General features: G+C 37.7%; 2 protein-coding genes across 8 annotated transcripts in view; one reads left to right on the top strand and one right to left on the bottom strand.

Moving 5' to 3' along the window:
• Positions 1-291: 291 nt before the first annotated feature.
• LOC114878696 (elongation of very long chain fatty acids protein 4) lies at positions 292-3,392 on the top strand. Of its 2 annotated transcripts, XR_003789781.2 has the most exons (8): positions 292-463; positions 604-684; positions 937-1,127; positions 1,202-1,294; positions 1,365-1,421; positions 1,512-1,754; positions 1,827-2,074; positions 2,151-3,392. XR_003789781.2 is itself a non-coding variant. In XM_029192797.2 (7 exons), exons 2-7 carry the CDS (start codon positions 624-626, stop codon positions 1,983-1,985), a joined length of 804 nt encoding a protein of 267 aa, XP_029048630.1. In that variant the 5' UTR covers positions 292-463; positions 604-623; the 3' UTR covers positions 1,986-3,392. The 2 variants fall into 2 exon arrangements, 1 of the variants encoding a protein (XP_029048630.1); XM_029192797.2 differs by having other exon boundaries at positions 1,827-3,392.
• The window catches only part of LOC114878694 (elongation of very long chain fatty acids protein AAEL008004-like), a 30,205-nt gene continuing 16,057 nt past the window's right edge, over positions 2,893-17,040 (bottom strand). For 3 of the 6 annotated variants that reach the window (XM_046290062.1, XM_029192789.2, XM_029192792.2), the window contains 5 exons: positions 4,791-4,898; positions 4,447-4,718; positions 4,183-4,366; positions 3,997-4,112; positions 2,893-3,918 (listed from right to left, as the gene is read on the bottom strand). In XM_046290062.1, the coding sequence (XP_046146018.1) occupies positions 3,673-3,918; positions 3,997-4,112; positions 4,183-4,366; positions 4,447-4,718; positions 4,791-4,887 (915 nt within the window). In that variant the 5' untranslated portion in view covers positions 4,888-4,898 and the 3' untranslated portion in view covers positions 2,893-3,672. Of the gene's footprint in view, positions 3,919-3,996; positions 4,113-4,182; positions 4,367-4,446; positions 4,719-4,790; positions 4,899-6,517; positions 6,766-6,814; positions 6,882-11,754; positions 12,087-17,040 lie in introns of those variants that run through there. The other 3 variants (XM_029192790.2, XM_029192794.2, XM_029192793.2) reach the window with 3 other exon arrangements.

Genomic DNA, 17,040 nt, shown 5'->3' with positions numbered 1-17,040 from the left:
AATCTAAATTTTTCAAAAACACATCATAGGAAGAAATTATTATTATATTATTGTTAATATCAACTTTGGAGTAGCAAGTTACTATGAAAGTAATGTGTTCCGATTAATAGGTCAATCATTACGTATCACCATAGTCATCGAAGTCTACATCTCGAACGACCTAGTCCAGCATCTTCGTCTCTTCCTCTTTCACCGTGTTGCCCCCCAGTCGACCAACGGAAGTCATGATTTTACAGCTTCGAAGTTTTCGTGGTGGGGCAGGTAAAGAAGATCGAGGTTCTGGTCCTCTTCGTGGCTGCTTTGGTCGTTGGTTGATCAGTTTTTGGTTCGCAGTTTCTCGTTCATCATCTGCTCCTCTTGGACACTTTCCAAGGAACTTTGCTGGAAAACGGAAAGTGCGTTGAAGAGGAAGAATTCGTTTTCTAAATCAAAATTGCATTCACGTATTGCCTGAAGAAACAAGGTAGGTCCAGTTTAGTGTTTTGTCCAGAAAATAATTGATTTTTCTTAACTCTTGGATGCCAAACCAGTGTACCATTTAGAGTATAAATTTAATTTTATATTTTGAATCATTCGATTCGTCAATTTTCCTCTGCGTTTCAGATCTTATCGAAAATTCGAAGATGTCGAATCTGATGCGTCTGGTAGTAAACAACTACCACGAAATCTTGGAAACAAACAAAGGTAATTGCGTAAAAAAGTCACTCGTGCGAATCGAATTTCTTCTAATTTACACAAACACAAAACGAAACCATTTTTAACGTGAATTCAAAGCTTGGCCACTGATAATTTATACAATATTCATAGACGAAAAGGTATTTGTCATCCACCGTCTACGTCTCTTTTGAAGAGTTCTTTTTATTGAAAATCTACTTAACGAAATTTGTTAGTGAAAGGCTGGCACAAGTAACCAGACACCATTCATCGATTTTATAGAAATCAATGTAGACTCATGGGCAATGATGGGTTCACCTGGTCCCATGCTATGCATCGTGGGGACGTACTTGGCATTCGTTTTGAAAGTTGGACCGAAAATGATGGAGAAGAGACCAGCCTTCCAATTAAACTCCCTGTTGATCATTTACAATGCGTTCCTAGTTATCTTCAGTATCTGGATGAGCGCTATAGTATGATATCGCTACAATTTTAAACAATTTTAAAAGGATGGTACACAATCAGAGATTAATAATTATTTTTTCAGCCGGCAATCTACCCCGGTTTGAAACGTTTGCTCTTCTCACCAAAATGCAGTAATTCGAATCGAGTTCATAGAGACACGCAAGTAGAAGCAGCGGTAAGTTGACAAGTACACGAATCTTAATTGCACGGTAAAAATAATATTATTTTCATTTTGCGTTAACCAGTTGGCAAATTTGGCATGGTGGTATTTTGTAGCGAAGATCATTGAACTTCTAGACACGGTGAGTCAGATATATAATCAATATTTGAAAAGAATGGTCATCGATAGATTATTATTCTGTCATTTCAATATTAATTTTTGTTTCTTTAAGGTATTCTTCGTTCTCCGAAAGAAGCAAAACCAAGTCAGTTTTCTTCACGTCTACCATCACACCATGACATCCGTGTTCTCGTGGTGCTACCTGAAATTCTTACCTGGAGAACAGGGTGCTATACTCGCTTTCCTAAATTCTACCGTGCACATCGTTATGTACGCGTATTACCTGATCGCAGCACTGGGACCAGAGTACCGGAAGTACCTGTGGTGGAAGAAGTACATGACTGGAATTCAACTGGTACGAAAGTTTCTTTATTAAATCTTAAATGAAATTTAGATTTTTATAATCCATATAAATTCTTTGTACCAGACGCAATTCGCCCTTATGTTTGGCTATCTGATGATGATCCTCGTGATGGACTGTAAGCTGCCTAAGGCGCTCACTTACTTCTTCATTACCAATGTGGTAATCTTTATCTACCTCTTCAGCGATTTCTACCGAAAGGCTTACAAGAAGAAACAGCTTTAATATTCTTCGATTCAATAATTTCCGACTTTCTGAACTTAACAGTCCGTTAATTAATATGGAAGTGACCGACATCTGCCAAAAGAAGAAACGTAAAATATTCATATAAATATCTACAAACTGGTTAAACTTGCCAAACAATTTTATTAATAGTAAAGTGGTACATAGATGGAAACAATAAGAGAAGCAAAGAAGAGAAGAAGGTAACTTGAAGAACGTGTTACTGAAACGACCTGATCGTCCCAATTAGGAAGAGATCGGGTTTCAACTTCGTGGGAGATGGTTTCAGTACATTGGGCACAAAATCTGGAGACGTAACGGGGTCTTTCAAAATGTGGGTCAATAGGTCCAGCGGTAACACGTTGTTTGAAGAGAGACACGTCGAACCAACGGAAAAGGACAGAAAAAGAAGTGTCTTGACCAGACCCAAATTGCTCGAGGCTGTAGTCACTACAAGAAGTGGGCTACGACCGAAAAATAAAAAGTAGAAGAAAAGAAGAACCCGGACATTGCCATCGGCTTCGATGGCACTAATGAACAATCGACCCAATCTTTTACAAACGTAAACCTGTTTCAGTGTAATATTTAATTTTTCGGTAGATTGCGTTTCTTCGACTTAATAGAATTATTTATAAATTGTAAATTAAGATTCTTACGTCGATTTGTTCGAAAACTTCAATACTAATTCATAGACAACTCAATATGCCCGCGTGGATATAAGTTGCTCCAGAGTTAAATATTCGAACAATTCGGATAACGTTTTGTAGTGTTTTGAACGAATCGACGAATTTCATAATAAGACACATGCATCTGACACGTTCGACGTTGCGTAACTGGGATTGAAACACTACCGTCGATCGTGACACTTGTATTTTTTTGCAGTTAAGATATGTAAATAAACGGAACAGTGTTATTTATTGAAGCATACTTGACTTTGAAGGCTATTGATAATTTATAAAGACTTATTTATTGCAGGGAAAATATTTTGTAATGGTTTCGTAAATAGCGATTTAATTTTTTTTCATTTCTTTTTTATTTATTGTCTAATCGAGCTCAGTCCCTGAGATTGGCTCATTAATATTTACAATAAGTTTCAATGCTTCAACCAATTCAGGGTACAACATTTTACCGTTATGGAAGATCAAGGATTTCGAAAGATTCGACCTTTCTAATACAGTTCAGTTCTTGAAAAATTGACAACTCTAATTCTACTATTATCATAAAAATATCTAAAATTCCATATGATCTTTCTATTTACTCGTCTTACTTTAAGTACCTTACATATAATGTAAAACGTAAAACGTCTCCCATTTTATCTACACTCTCTTAGAAGAAATAAAAAAAGAAAACAGCGATAATTCGATGAAAAAGATGTACAAAATCGAAGCAAATCTATATATGTATAATCGATTTATCAAATTATTATTACCTTATCTCCTACTTTATACTACAAAATACTCGAAAAAAAGCTCACACGCACGTCTCAGATTCTAATCCCTTTTCTGGGCCTTTCAGGATTCCAAGCGGTACAGTTCTGACAAAGATCTAATTGACTCGAATGAATTGTGAGCAATTATCACCAGGACAAATCAAACAAAGATGTTTGTACGTTCGATCATTGAACACACGATTATTGCGAACGTAGTATTCTGTAAAATTTTAAATCATTCATTAGCCACCACGTTTCAGACTAGTCCGTTTTCCCTTTTCCATTTTGCATATTCCCGTTCGTCATTTTCTTCACCACTTCGTTCTCCTTCTTTCCTATGGATTTGAAATGCCTCTTGCCAGTCCTGTACGCGTGGCTGTAGAAATCAGCGAACAAGAAGTAGAAGAACATAGCGTTCGGTAGAATCAGGATCAAGGACCACTTTGGATAATCACAGTCGTAGATCAATAACTGGCAGCTATGTAAGAATGCCAAGCAAAACTGTCCCTGTTGATGAACAAACAGAAAAAGATTAATTTTTTGATTGTTCCGTCGTTGATTATTTAAACCTCGAACTTTCATTACCATCTGAAGGGTTGTGATATACTTTTTCCACCAAAGGTACTTCTGGTACTGGGGTACTAGGGCTGCTAGCAAGTAGTACGTGTACATAATAATGTGAACAAAACTGTTAATCACGCCTGCAATGGAACAACAGAACAATGGTATAAAACAAGAAAATATTCCACTTATTTACTTTCTAAACAGTACCTATAAAAGTCCCATGGCCTCCAGGATAATACTTGGTCGCACCCCATGAAACCATCGGCATCACAGTATGATGGTACAAATGAAGAAACGTGATTTGATTTTCTTTCTTGCGTAGAACAAAGAAGATGGTGTCCAGAAGCTCGGATATCTTGGCCAAGAAGTAAATGTAAACACCTCTAGCGACCTAAGCGACGCAATTTCTTCGGGTTAAGCGTAAAGGGAAACTGGTAAGCGATGAATTAATGGAAGAAGAGATGGAAATACCCTAAGTGCATCCGGTGAATAAGAATGATCGACTGGCTGACATTTCCAACTGTACTTTCGAAGCCAAGCCGCGTCCAGACCCTCGTAGAATAACCAAAAGCTAAGTAGAACTTGCAGGAAATTGTAGAAGACTAGAATATTCTTCAGCTGGTATGGTTTTCTGTGCTCCATATGCCTGGGACCCCATGACAGAACGAAATATAAATAGCCAATTAAAATACTGGCACCAGGTACTGGCGACGTTATGAGGAACCAGTCTTTCGTCCTAGGATCTATAAAATCGTCAATCTTCGTGTTAAATGAAAACGAATTAACTTGTAATTTATTAAAAGAGAATTGTTTACCGGATAAATCGTGGAACACGAAATGGTAAAATCGTACCACCGAGTTGTTGTAGATGTTCGACATCCTGTCGATGGGGGGTGTACTGCTGATGTTCATTGGAAACGCAACTGAAACAATAAAAAATGATATACATATTAGTGACATTTTCAGAATAGTAGTAGCAGGATATATGTAGACAATAAGAGAAGAATATGAAGAATCATCGATACATCGGGTGGAAACGCCAATCAAATTCAGTTTCATTGGCCGATTAGATTCGTTTCGCGGTATCTGGTTGCGCAAGCTCCAGGATCGACCGATTGCTGAAATTCTACATTCCCACTTGAAATCTGCGTGTGAACCGGTTCCGATTCCATTTCCAACGAAAACGGAAGAAAAACGAGAGGTGGAAAAGCGCTGGTGTACCCGATTTCACAGCCTCTAATTACAGTGTTTAACAAGACTTGCTCGCCCATTGTACAAAAGAGTCCCGACACTTTTTATCTATGTTTGCGCCAAACATTCGATTTAGAGACTGTAATTAAATGAAACTGGAACAAGGTCGATCCTTTTAATTATATGAAAGGTGCGAGAAGACTAGAAAACAGCTTTTGATGGTTTCGAAAATGTGTCAGATGTTTTGCTATAATATTTATCGGTAAACTAAAAGCAATTCGCTAGTCAATTCGAGCGACTACAATCCACCGTGCGAATGTAACTTTACGACTAATCGTAAAATTACGTTCAACCATTCTTCCTCTCCAGGCAAATGGTACAGAATGCCCCTATAAAATGAATTCCGTAATAAAGAGGGTGATTATAATAACAAATTAGGCAAGAACAGCTTAGTTTACTAAGTCACTATTTTTATCACATAGGATCACCTTCTTTTGGGACACTCTGTACTTATGTCTTCTTAAATATCGTAATTACTTAGTAACCTACTTTCTAAATTCCTCCTTCAACTTCAAAATCTCGACATGAACAGACTTGCATAGATGAAGCTCGAAGTAACTACATATTACCTCGTACATAAGCATACTGTCATTACATCCTCCATAGATTTCTATCCTAGATACCGTCAGATAAACCTCCTTTCAGATAATAAAATGAAGACAGAACGAGCAAACGACCCTCATCAATAATGTTCGGACTTTCAATAGTGTTAGAGGAGAACGTTAGGTGCAATCAAGGCGCAATCTCGAGTGCAATGAATTTACTAAATGAATTTACTCCTAGAAAACAAACCAATATTTACCGAAAAACATGTTTCTTCTGAGATATTTGACCGTTGCCTTGTAGACAGAAATTAGCTCCTTTCCCACAAGGCATCGTTAAGAATGTCGTTTCCTAACGATTCGCATGCAGTATCGAGCAAAAACGATCGACTAAAATAAGTGTCGTAAAACCATTCGTTGCTAGGTTCCCGATAACCGATTAATAATTTCTTGCGACCATTTTCATTAACCTAAATTTCCCTTTTTTCACCGACCGCCTGAAACACCTAACGTTCAATTACATGTTGCAACTTCCCCTGTAACGCTAACGTCCCCGTCCATTAACGATCCGCGTTACTTCGTAACACCTTCAGCAGCTGTGTTTTTTATCGAAATTTGCCAATGAGTAAATTCTAAAATGTCCCTTCATTTTTTTTTTTTTTTTTTTTTTTTTCAAGTGTCTCAGGGTCCAAAGTATCATCCCTTGCTTCGTACCGATTAGTGTGTTTCGGTACGTAGCTAATATTTACCCAAGTTACTCCCGAGTAACCGCGGAACACGTTGCGATACGTCTGATGAACTCGGTGAAATCGACAACGCGCAAGACCTTGTACCAAATTCTTAATATAAAAATGAGGAATCTACGGGTCACCCATCGAGGTGCAGTTATCTCGTGGCTCTTTTCCTCGCAACTGAACGGATGGCATTTCGCGTCCACGACAAAACACCGTCGCTAATAAATTCCCCGATTGCTAAGCTGCCGATCTCTGTTCCCTGAAACCGCAATAAGCATTCTTCGCTACTCTCGCGCAACAGCTTTTCATTACCGCTTTTATATCCTTTCGATACCGGTTACCAAACTCTTGCTACCTCCACAGAATTTCGATTCTGAACGCGCGGCAACATTAAATGACCGAGAGTAAGATTGATTGATGAAAACGAGAAGAATTCGAAAAATATCGCTTTGTCTACGATTCTTATAAACAACGACGGCTTTATAGCGTGTGACGTGGTTACCAAGTGCGTATTACGGCATCCTGGTATTGTTATTCCGCAAAGTCAGCAGCTTAAAATCATTTCTCACGGACTTATTCGTACCCGAGTAGATTGAAAACAAATTTTTAATCGGATAATAACTTGTTCTTAACTTAATTTTATGGAAATCTTTCAGAAAGATGATCTAGAACCTATTCGCTAAATTTCAGATTCCTAATTTGAAGATTAGGAATTGTGACTCACAAAAGGATTCCAGGATTTTCGCGCTGATTCCGTTGACAGAAGATGGTTTTCGTCGCTATAACGGAATGCACGAAGTCACGGTTGGCGAATTCGCGGTCGTCAAGGCAAAGAGCGCGAAATGGAAATGCGTAACCACGGTGCATGTGCTTCACCTTTCTCTCGCGTTTCATTTATTCGTTTTTCGCGCGCCAACGCGCCGGCGAAACTGTGCCAATCGCCATCAACTGACTCACTTCGAAATTTCCCTTACGTCAAGTATGGCCAATTTAATAGTTCCCGGCTTGTCAGGTGTAAATGTCAAGTTCGGTTAGCGTTTTGTTTTTTTTCCACATAAAAACTTACCACTTCGGATTCACCGTGCGAGCGAGAATGATTAATAAAAGTTGCAACGAGAAGAATAATTCACGCATCGTTGTCTATCGTTTGGCCAGACAGAAACGTTATCGAGGATTTATTCGCGATTATACATTAACTGCGACAGAACGTCCTTCGTCCGGTTCCCTATGAAGAATAAAAATCCGATCGAACCGTCGCATCACAATCGTGATCTCCGGCTCGACCTTTTCTCGTAATTCGTCTCGACGAAATAAATAGGCACACTGTGTATGCAAACGACCGATTTCCTGCGAACGGTCTTGCAACGCGGCTGGAAAGCAAACGAGAAGCCAGTTGCCTCTTACGACCATCTACTCGAACATAAATTACTTCCAAGTACCCAGTAAAATGCAATAATTCAACGCTTGAATGGTTCGAATCACTTTCCTACTTTTACCTCAAAATTACTTAAGCGCTTGGATTCAACGCAACACCGTATTACCTATCCAAGTAAATCGCGAATCGAGGTCCATAGTGTGACACTGAGGGAGGAGAGAAAAAATATAATCGCGAGGGGTGTCGTAACCTGTCGCGAGTTCCTCGCTTTCTTCTTCCCAAGTATTGTATTTTCTCTTGATTACGCGAACAAGTAAGAGATCTCGTTTACGAGAGACTTCGGCACGCGATCTTTCATCTATTGCCATTGGCAATGAGGTAAGAGCGGAGCACGAGTGTCCACGCGAGTTGTCACCGCACGGTTCCCGGGAAATCCGATTGTTGCATAACGATCTGGTATCGATCGACGACCGATAACGATGACGATCGCTTCCACGAGAAAGCGGGAAGAGAATGGCACGCGCACCGCATTGTATACAGAGTATTTATGCTATTTGTTTCGTGATCTAACTTTTATCAAAATCAAGTCAACCACTTTTCATGCATCGTGTCATGTGACATCACTGGGACTCTTAATTGCCCAGTCCGTGACAGTCGTGTCCCATACAAATAACTGTAATTGCTTCTTGTCTGTTCTAAGATTTAAATGATCATAGATAAGATCGGAAATTAAGATCGTATTACCTTAATTACGCTAGATCAAAGTGGATCTTGGATCTTGATCCAATTTGCAGTGAATACATTTGAAGTTAAGTCTCAAAAGAATTAATGTTAAAAAAAAATACAATATTTGAAAATATATTTTGATTTAATTTTTGTTGAATAAGTTGTATAAAACAAAGTTTCATTGCTCTTAGAACCTTCGCTTGGTCATTACGTTAACCAACGACGAAGTGAAATTTTCCAGCTGATTTATGGGCGTACTTCCTCCGACCTTTTAACCCTCTACACACCTGTGTAACTTTGTGGTAACGCAACACAATTCACATTATTAAGCTACAAAAAAAAAGACAATATTACATTTTTAATCTAATACTTTCGATATGCCATAATCTGTAATTCTGTAACGAATCATTAACTTTCTGCTTTCAAGTTTCTCCTTAAATCACTTCAATTTCTTCTTTCCATGTGAAACTTACAAAAAGGTACGCTATAAAAATCTACTGCAATTCTTGTAAAATTTTATGAGGAAGCAACCAGAGCGACTTGAGCGTGAAATGGTGTTACAGGTTATATGTATAATAATTAGTACAAAGTTGGAAAGTGCGATATAATATGATATTATTAATAGACTAGTCTTCCTCTTGTTCTACTATTATTTTTAATCATGCTTTCGTTAGTAAGGGCGACTGTCGTTGATTGATATCAATCCTACGTAATTTCACGTAAAAATAATAAGAAGGAAATAAAATACATCGAGGAAATGAGCGACGTTTCTCTTTGCAATTCAAACGGTGTTTACCCCTCGAACGTGAATAAATAAATTAATAATAATGTTTCGTTCCTTCGTCATGTCGAATTCCATCAGTTACGTCAATGTTAATAACTATTACTAATTCATGGTTAAGCATACGAAAAAAAATCATTTAATTAACGACTGAAGGAAAACTGGTCGAAAATCCCCTGGAGTCATGGACCCGAAACTTTCGAAACGATGGAAAGTTTCTTTGCTAAACGCGCTGGCTTCGTTTTTTTTTTCGAAAAAGGACAAGAAAACGGATTGAAAATGGCACAAAAGATGCTAGTGTAATTTTCATAAAAATGTAGATAAATCAAAAAAGTGAACTTCACCACCTAGTTTCTAATCTTCTAATTTCGTTTCTAACGAGAGAAAACAAGGAAAACAATTATGTCGAAAGTAAAAAACGCTTGACACCATTAATATGGTCTACATATTGTAATATAATCACCATTAACTAACAAACTTACCGAAGACTCGGAATCGAAGAACAAAATCTCGCTATTCTCCTTGACATTTTCGATTCGCCTACACTTTCAAATGGATATAAACATGCATCTGTTCGATCCTTCATTTTGGAACATAATTTCACATATTATGAACACGATTAAATACCGTATAATTTTCAGTACTCAAAGTCTATCAACATTCCATGTTTCTTTTTATAAGTTATATAAATAATATGCAAACATTTCCTATCTTTGGAAAGAGACAGTGAGGGAAATGTATGAATTTATCAGCCATCTGAAGAAAACCGGATGTTCCATTATCAAAAGATTTCTCCAGTCCAAACTCTGCTATTAATTTTGATAATGAAGGATCTATTACAGGGCAAAAGGATGTCTGTACACAGTAGCAGAGTAAATGAAAGTTAAACGGCAACTCGTTAACACTGGTGCACCGACCTTTTCTCGTCTTGCTCTTGCGCTTTCCCACTTACGTAATTCACCACAATTCCTCTCCAATCCTCCTGACCTTGATCACTACTAATCAATTTTTTACTCATCCCGTCATTTTTTTTCTAATCTTTCATTGCCACCTTTAGTGTGTCACAATCGAATGGCTATAGTCATGCTCAGTAACAAAACTATGTTTACCGGCACAAATCGGAAATTACAGGAAAGCATGTCACCTCCATGGCTAAGAAAAAGTTTCAGAATGAAGCAACCCATTCGAAACAATTCTCCATAAAAACACCACCGTTAGACCGTCGTTATTAGACACCAGTTAACACTATGGTGCAGAAATATAACAGTTGACACATAATCCTGTCAAGATTTCAAGAATTATTTCTGTTACGTCGTTGAAGAAAGGCTTAAACAGAGACTTCAATGTTTCTCAACGAGATGGAAAGTAAATGACAGACACTTCAAATGATTAGCCATGCCAATTTCATACTGGTCGATATACGTTCCTTATCGAAGGTAAGGTGCTACGCCAATGACGTTGTCTAGTATTGGTCAGAGTGAAATTGCAACGTACCACTCGCAATTAGATTTCTAGTTCAAATGCTGGTCGTTCACCCGTGGAATCGACTGGTTCGCGAAAGAGAGCGACCGTTCCGGGAAACGGGCACCGGAAATCTCCATGGATTGTCACGGAAATGTCTTTACTATCATGCGTACTTCGTTGAATCTTTGACGTCTGCGATTGCAAACGATGAAGAACGATGGATGATCTGTAAAAGCGACAAACTTGAACCCTCTGCCTCGGCCTTGTCTCCACCATTACACAAGATCACTTGGCGTTCGAATCTACCCCTTCGAGTTTAGTAGAGTTCTTCCTTGCAACTATCCGCAGAATAATGCCGGATCCACGTTCCCATAAAATTCCGTTCTCGCTAATATAACTAACCAGATGCTATCAATTTCGTAGTAACGGGATTGCAGAGACGAGTAACCGATGAAATGTACAGAGAACCGGTCAACAGGACCGTAGAAAATCGTGTTATGCTGTCTTGCGTTAGAGAGAAAGACCGGTTAGGGAATTGAAGCAGGAAGTAAGTGGCTGAATGAAAGAGCCTTGCAAGGACATTTCTGTTCGAAATATCAAAATATCAGGATTCAAAAAATCCTTCGAAAATGCATCGATCGTCTGATGAGCAAGGCATAATTTCTAATTTTCTTTAGAAAATATTGTAGAAATTACTTCAGGAAATAACGAGTGAAAATTAGTGGAGAAATTGGTTACGATTCAGCTCTTACATAGTAGCTAAGCTAATTGCTATAAATAATGAAACGTACACCCAGGAAACTTATAATTATGCCTGGTTTGAACAGATAGAAGAAACTGTTGAATAATAATTACGCAGCATCGTGTTTTAATAAAGTTGTTAAGTGACAGATTGGAAGTTCTTACCAATAATGAAATCAGCTCCCAGATAATCGTACAGTGACCAACGTCACACCACCATCGTCGATCAGTAACAAAATTTGTCCGTCGATAGGATCTACCGAATCCTCGATAGTCTATTTGATCCCCAATTATTCGATATCAAAGTACCAATCGTTATCGAACTTGAAATGATCGAAGATCCTTGATAGAACAAGAGGGTGAAGTTGAATGATAGTAATCGTCGGTGGTGTTACGATCGAAGATCGGTGTATGCGTGCATGTGTGCGTATGTACGTGTGTGTACGCGTGAGAAGATCAAGAAAGCACAGACACGATTCTCGATCTCACGCGATCCGACGTTTCTGATGGACTGAGAAGACCGATTTGATCGAGCCACAACGCTGTTACTTTCTACCAACAGGGAGTAGGAAAGGTTGACCGAAGTGGGGTATCAAACGATAAGCAAACCGTGGAATAGCGACATGTAGCCGAAATTTAAGCATAATATTAGTATGGCAATTAGTGTTACTTTTTTTAAATTTTGATTTTGATTTTGATTTTTCTAAATAATGTTGGGCAAATATTTTTGATTGGGGGTGTACGCATATTATTATGATAGTTTCCACCCCTTAAGAGTACCCCTTAGAAGTGTAATCTATTTTATTGTGTTCCAATTTGCGTTATTGCTCATGTAATAATCATAACAGTAGGTAGAAGATGAAGCAAATAACCATCTATTAAGCCTTCGAAGACGAATTTAGTTACTAGATGGACTCATTACGACGTTATTTGCCTAAGTTACATCACGTACTGATGAAAAAGTTGCATAATAAAACTTCACGTGTTTTTTTCATTCCTTGCTCCAACAAACTTTGTATCATCTAAACGAATGGTACTTTAATAGCATCATAAAGTATTGTAACTTATTAACTTGATAATTTCCCAATTAGCAACGATTCATTTCTTAATAAAGAGTGAAGAAGAACGAAGTAAGAACAACCGACCCAGCACCACCGTTCCAGGGTTAATTATCCAATAATTTAATTTCATATTTTCCCTTTGAATTAAAAAAAGAGAAAAAAACATGTTTGATAATACAACTGGTAGCACGAACACAAACGTAAACATATTCAAGGTCATTCAAAGATCAATATATTATAAATCGTTTAATTCTTGTTTCATCATCAAACGAAAAGAAGAAGAAAAAACATAAAGATTGGCTAATACCGTCCGACAATGTCCTTCGCGATGCTAGATGCTTCCATCTATGTATTCAAACTTTTGAATCAGCATGAATGCGTACAATCATTCAAAGAACATATCATTTCTTTTTCAACGTTAACATTCGGTGCTAAACAGAGAATCAATTACGAAAGTTGGAAATCGTTGGGCCGAGGGAGAAAAGTGTCGTTTACCTGAGCGTTGCATACCTTCGACATTCGAGTCCTTTTCGAGAACAAGGACCTTGATCGATGTGTCGTAGTTCGAGAGAAAGGGTAAAAGAAAGAACGGAACCCACTGAGGCCGACAAGAAATCGTGAAAAAGCAAGGTGTCTCGCCATGTGGAGCAAACTAAGAAAAAAACAGCGAAGCAATCGAGAAAATTCTCTAACGTCTATTTTGCTTCGCTAAACGTTCCCAGGAAGTTGAGAAAATTGAGTATGGTAGCCTTCCTCAAGACTATCAAGACGCTACATTTTGCTTTTACCTTTTCACGATAGTTTGCGAAAGAAAAGGAAAACATATTGCAAAACGTAATTGCGTTTCGTTTCTTTTCGGGTGTTTGCACATTTTTACGGCCAATGAGCAACAAAATATTGGTGAATGTAACCAGGCGAATGTACTTACACCTTTTACGCCTTTTTCCCTTGCCGAATTGATATGACTCGTAAAGTGCGTAAATTTTCCTAATAGAAATCGTGCGTCTCCGGTTCATCTTTCAACACACACGATTATTTATATTAATTAGAATTAGCGCTAGTGCGAGTATTCGCAACGGCTGTTGGTCGATTGCAAAATCAAAGGGAGAGAGCCGATCTTCAGAAGCAGTTGGACCGGCCTCTTGGTAAACAGCCGGCTCCTCTTTCAGGTTTGCTGTTTTCCTTCGATCTTCGAAGCTAAAGGCGAAAAGTCTCGACAACAACTAAATTACAATACAAAGGACGTTAAAAATTAGCGTAAAGCTGATTATGAGACCCGCTCGAGCGATTCCACGCGTGACCGACCGGATCAACCAACCGATTCTTTGACAAACGACGTTTTTAGTCTTTGTATATCCATTGATGATCACTATTCGTAAAACACCGTATAGGGTGAGTTATGAAGGAATGTCTGATCCTTGGATACACAGTGTGTTATGTAATTAGTAGTACAAATGAAAAATATTAAAATTTCTTTTCAATTCGTCGTCAGCAAACAAATATTTCATAACGGATATTAAAAAACCAACAAAAGAAATAAGAGAATCACATCATCATGTTTGTGATGACCGCAATTGATTGCAACTTGCAATTCCACGAAAGGTATCCAGGATGTGTAACTGAAGAAAATGTCAAAAAGTCACCGTTTGCGGTGCTAACTACGTTATTATGCTAACTATTAAATGAGCTAGCCTTGTATGATAAACTTTCATTTTTCGACAATTCTATAACGAATAATTTATACCATGAGGGTCAGTAGTGGTTTAATACCAAATGCACATAAGTTACAAACAATCAAGTTCAGCATTTTTTCCATAACATTAAATCAACAGCACGGTTATTTTTCTTACGAAGAATATCATGTCGTCAAGTGCAGTGACACCTGACCTTAACGAATATTTTCGGACTTTGTAATTTAATCGAATGATGACGAATCTACGATGAAATGAATCGATACGAATCTATAAAACTGATTCATAACAATTATTCTACTTGCTCCAGCTATGAAATAGATATTGCGCATAATAAGTGATTTTCCTCGTTGATTAACATTGAATTACCATAAAAACACGTGTAGCACATTAGATGTAATATAATAATTACGATTTGCAATAGAAATTAAATTTATTCTTCGACTTCATAAGTAATTAATAGCGCTGTAACATGCAATTTTACATGCCATTCAGAAATCTCACACGGTTTTTCTAGTTTTTCATGCTGTGCTATAAATTCGATCGACACCATCGAGATCGAGCTTGTACAATTTGTCAGGAAATAAAATTATTCATCGACAATACGAGTTCATTAAGCTAATTAATCATTCTGAAACATTTCCTTTTACTTCCTGTATAAAAAGTGATGGTCGCCGGAGGCGATCGAACTCTGCAAATTACATTAATCGTATAATGATGTATGCAATGACGCACCGTCTGCGTCTTATGCGATTTATCCAATGCAATCGGCGACGCACCACAAACTCCGTTCGAATTTGTGAATGCACCGTACTACGCTCGAGGGAAGCGAATTCCTGTTTTCATACGGCTCGATTGCACATTTCACGTCGATTGCAAAATACCGCGTACTTTCCTCGCGTTCTGATTTCGTCCTATCTCGAAGCTCGGCCCGAACGATCGATCGAATGCTTTATTGTCCGCCGTATGTCATTTTTCGCACACGTACAAGAATTTGCAAATTTTTCACTCTATATTGTCTCAGAAACGAGTATACTTTTCAATGAAATATGCGTTAGTTAGTTAGTAAATCCAATAAACTAATAATATAAGTACAATTATCAGCTATTACACTCTTTTTTACAAAACGAAAAATGTTTTTTTGCAACCCAATAGAAAGAAAAATTAAAAAGTTCGGCTACAGGGAACGCGATATGTTAACTTTCGTCCGATCATGGAGCGCAGACAGGTTGCCATTCAACAGGCGTCCGATACATACGTGACACGTGAATTTTGTAGAAAAATTCATTGCGTAATTTATGAACAATAAATAACAAAAGACTTTTTGATAAATTTATCTATATTAAAAGAGAACTTTAGAATGTTCTTTTTAAAAAATAAATTATTCGGTTACATGTACTATAACTGCTCTGTTTTTTTGCAATGCATAAATAATTCATAGGAAGATGATTATTTTGGAAAAGATTCAAGAACATACTTTAACGTATCCCCCCAGCTAGGTTTTTGAATCCGCCCTTGCAAACAGTTAATTTGATTACAGTCAAAAAGAATCCGTCAAAAAGAAAAAGAACTGCAAGTAACTTGACTTTGATTCGTGATTAGAATTCAAATCACTATTCTATCCTGTTGAAACGAAATACTAGTACACTATTGTTCGTAAGACATGTTTACTAGAGACAGATGCCTATCTTCGCCATAAACACGTTCGAATAAATCCTCGAACAAACACGAAACATGCATCCAATGAAAATAAAATAAAAACTTTTGTACTTGTAAATTTCTAGAACGAAAAAGATAGGAAAAAGATTCCCAAAAAGAATGATGACGTCTCGTGGGTGCATTAGAATTTAAGGTAGGTCGCGAAGTATTCGGTTCCGTTGCGAATTCGTCATACAAGCAGTTACGAATTCACCGTCTAAAGCGAAAGGAAAAGTAATCGCGTATCAGATCGAGGGAATCTCCGTGTTTCTATTACCGGATGAACGTGAGGAGCATGATAATTGCCCATTCCCGAGTAACAAAGCTTCGTTTCATTATCCTCAGAGGATCAACGAGCTTCAACGGGAAAACTGGTTCTGCTAACATTTGAATTTTAAAATCTGGAATTTCACGAGTCAAAAGTACGTGGTCTAGTCCAAAAATAATGATACTACATTTATACTTATGAAAGTATAAAAGGGTTAATTAAAATCTGACATATTTCCTCTGAAATCATTTACACATCCAGACTCGGAGTGTTTTATCAGATGGCCTAAAAATGTATCGCTTTAAAGAATTTACCAAAGAAAATAACGGACCCACTACCCATTCTTTGGTATCATTAACACTGCCGTCAACCTCGACGAGAATTTAAAACTGGTCTCTGTACCTGAACTTTGTTCACCGAGTGTCCACCAACGAAATTCATCTCGCCATTAATGCTTCACCTGCGTCCGTGACACAGTTAACTCAATATTACATAACAATTCCATAATCCACCTGTATGCGATAAGTTCCTCGAAATCTTAATTTAATTACAAACTAACCGACCGTTTCAACGAACTATGACTATCGTCCAAAAAATATACAGGGGTGCAAGGTCCGTTTTTCTTCTCACCGAGCCGTTGATTTTTCGATTAAATAATGACACTTGGTCGCGTAGTCGCATCTGGATCGAATTTGACCCTACAATTAATATCAAGTATGGTAGTGTAATTCAA

This window comes from Osmia bicornis, chromosome 2 (assembly GCF_907164935.1).
Source record: "Osmia bicornis bicornis chromosome 2, iOsmBic2.1, whole genome shotgun sequence".
Lineage (NCBI taxonomy): Eukaryota > Metazoa > Arthropoda > Insecta > Hymenoptera > Megachilidae > Osmia > Osmia bicornis.
This window is presented reverse-complemented; position numbering and strand designations above follow the sequence as displayed.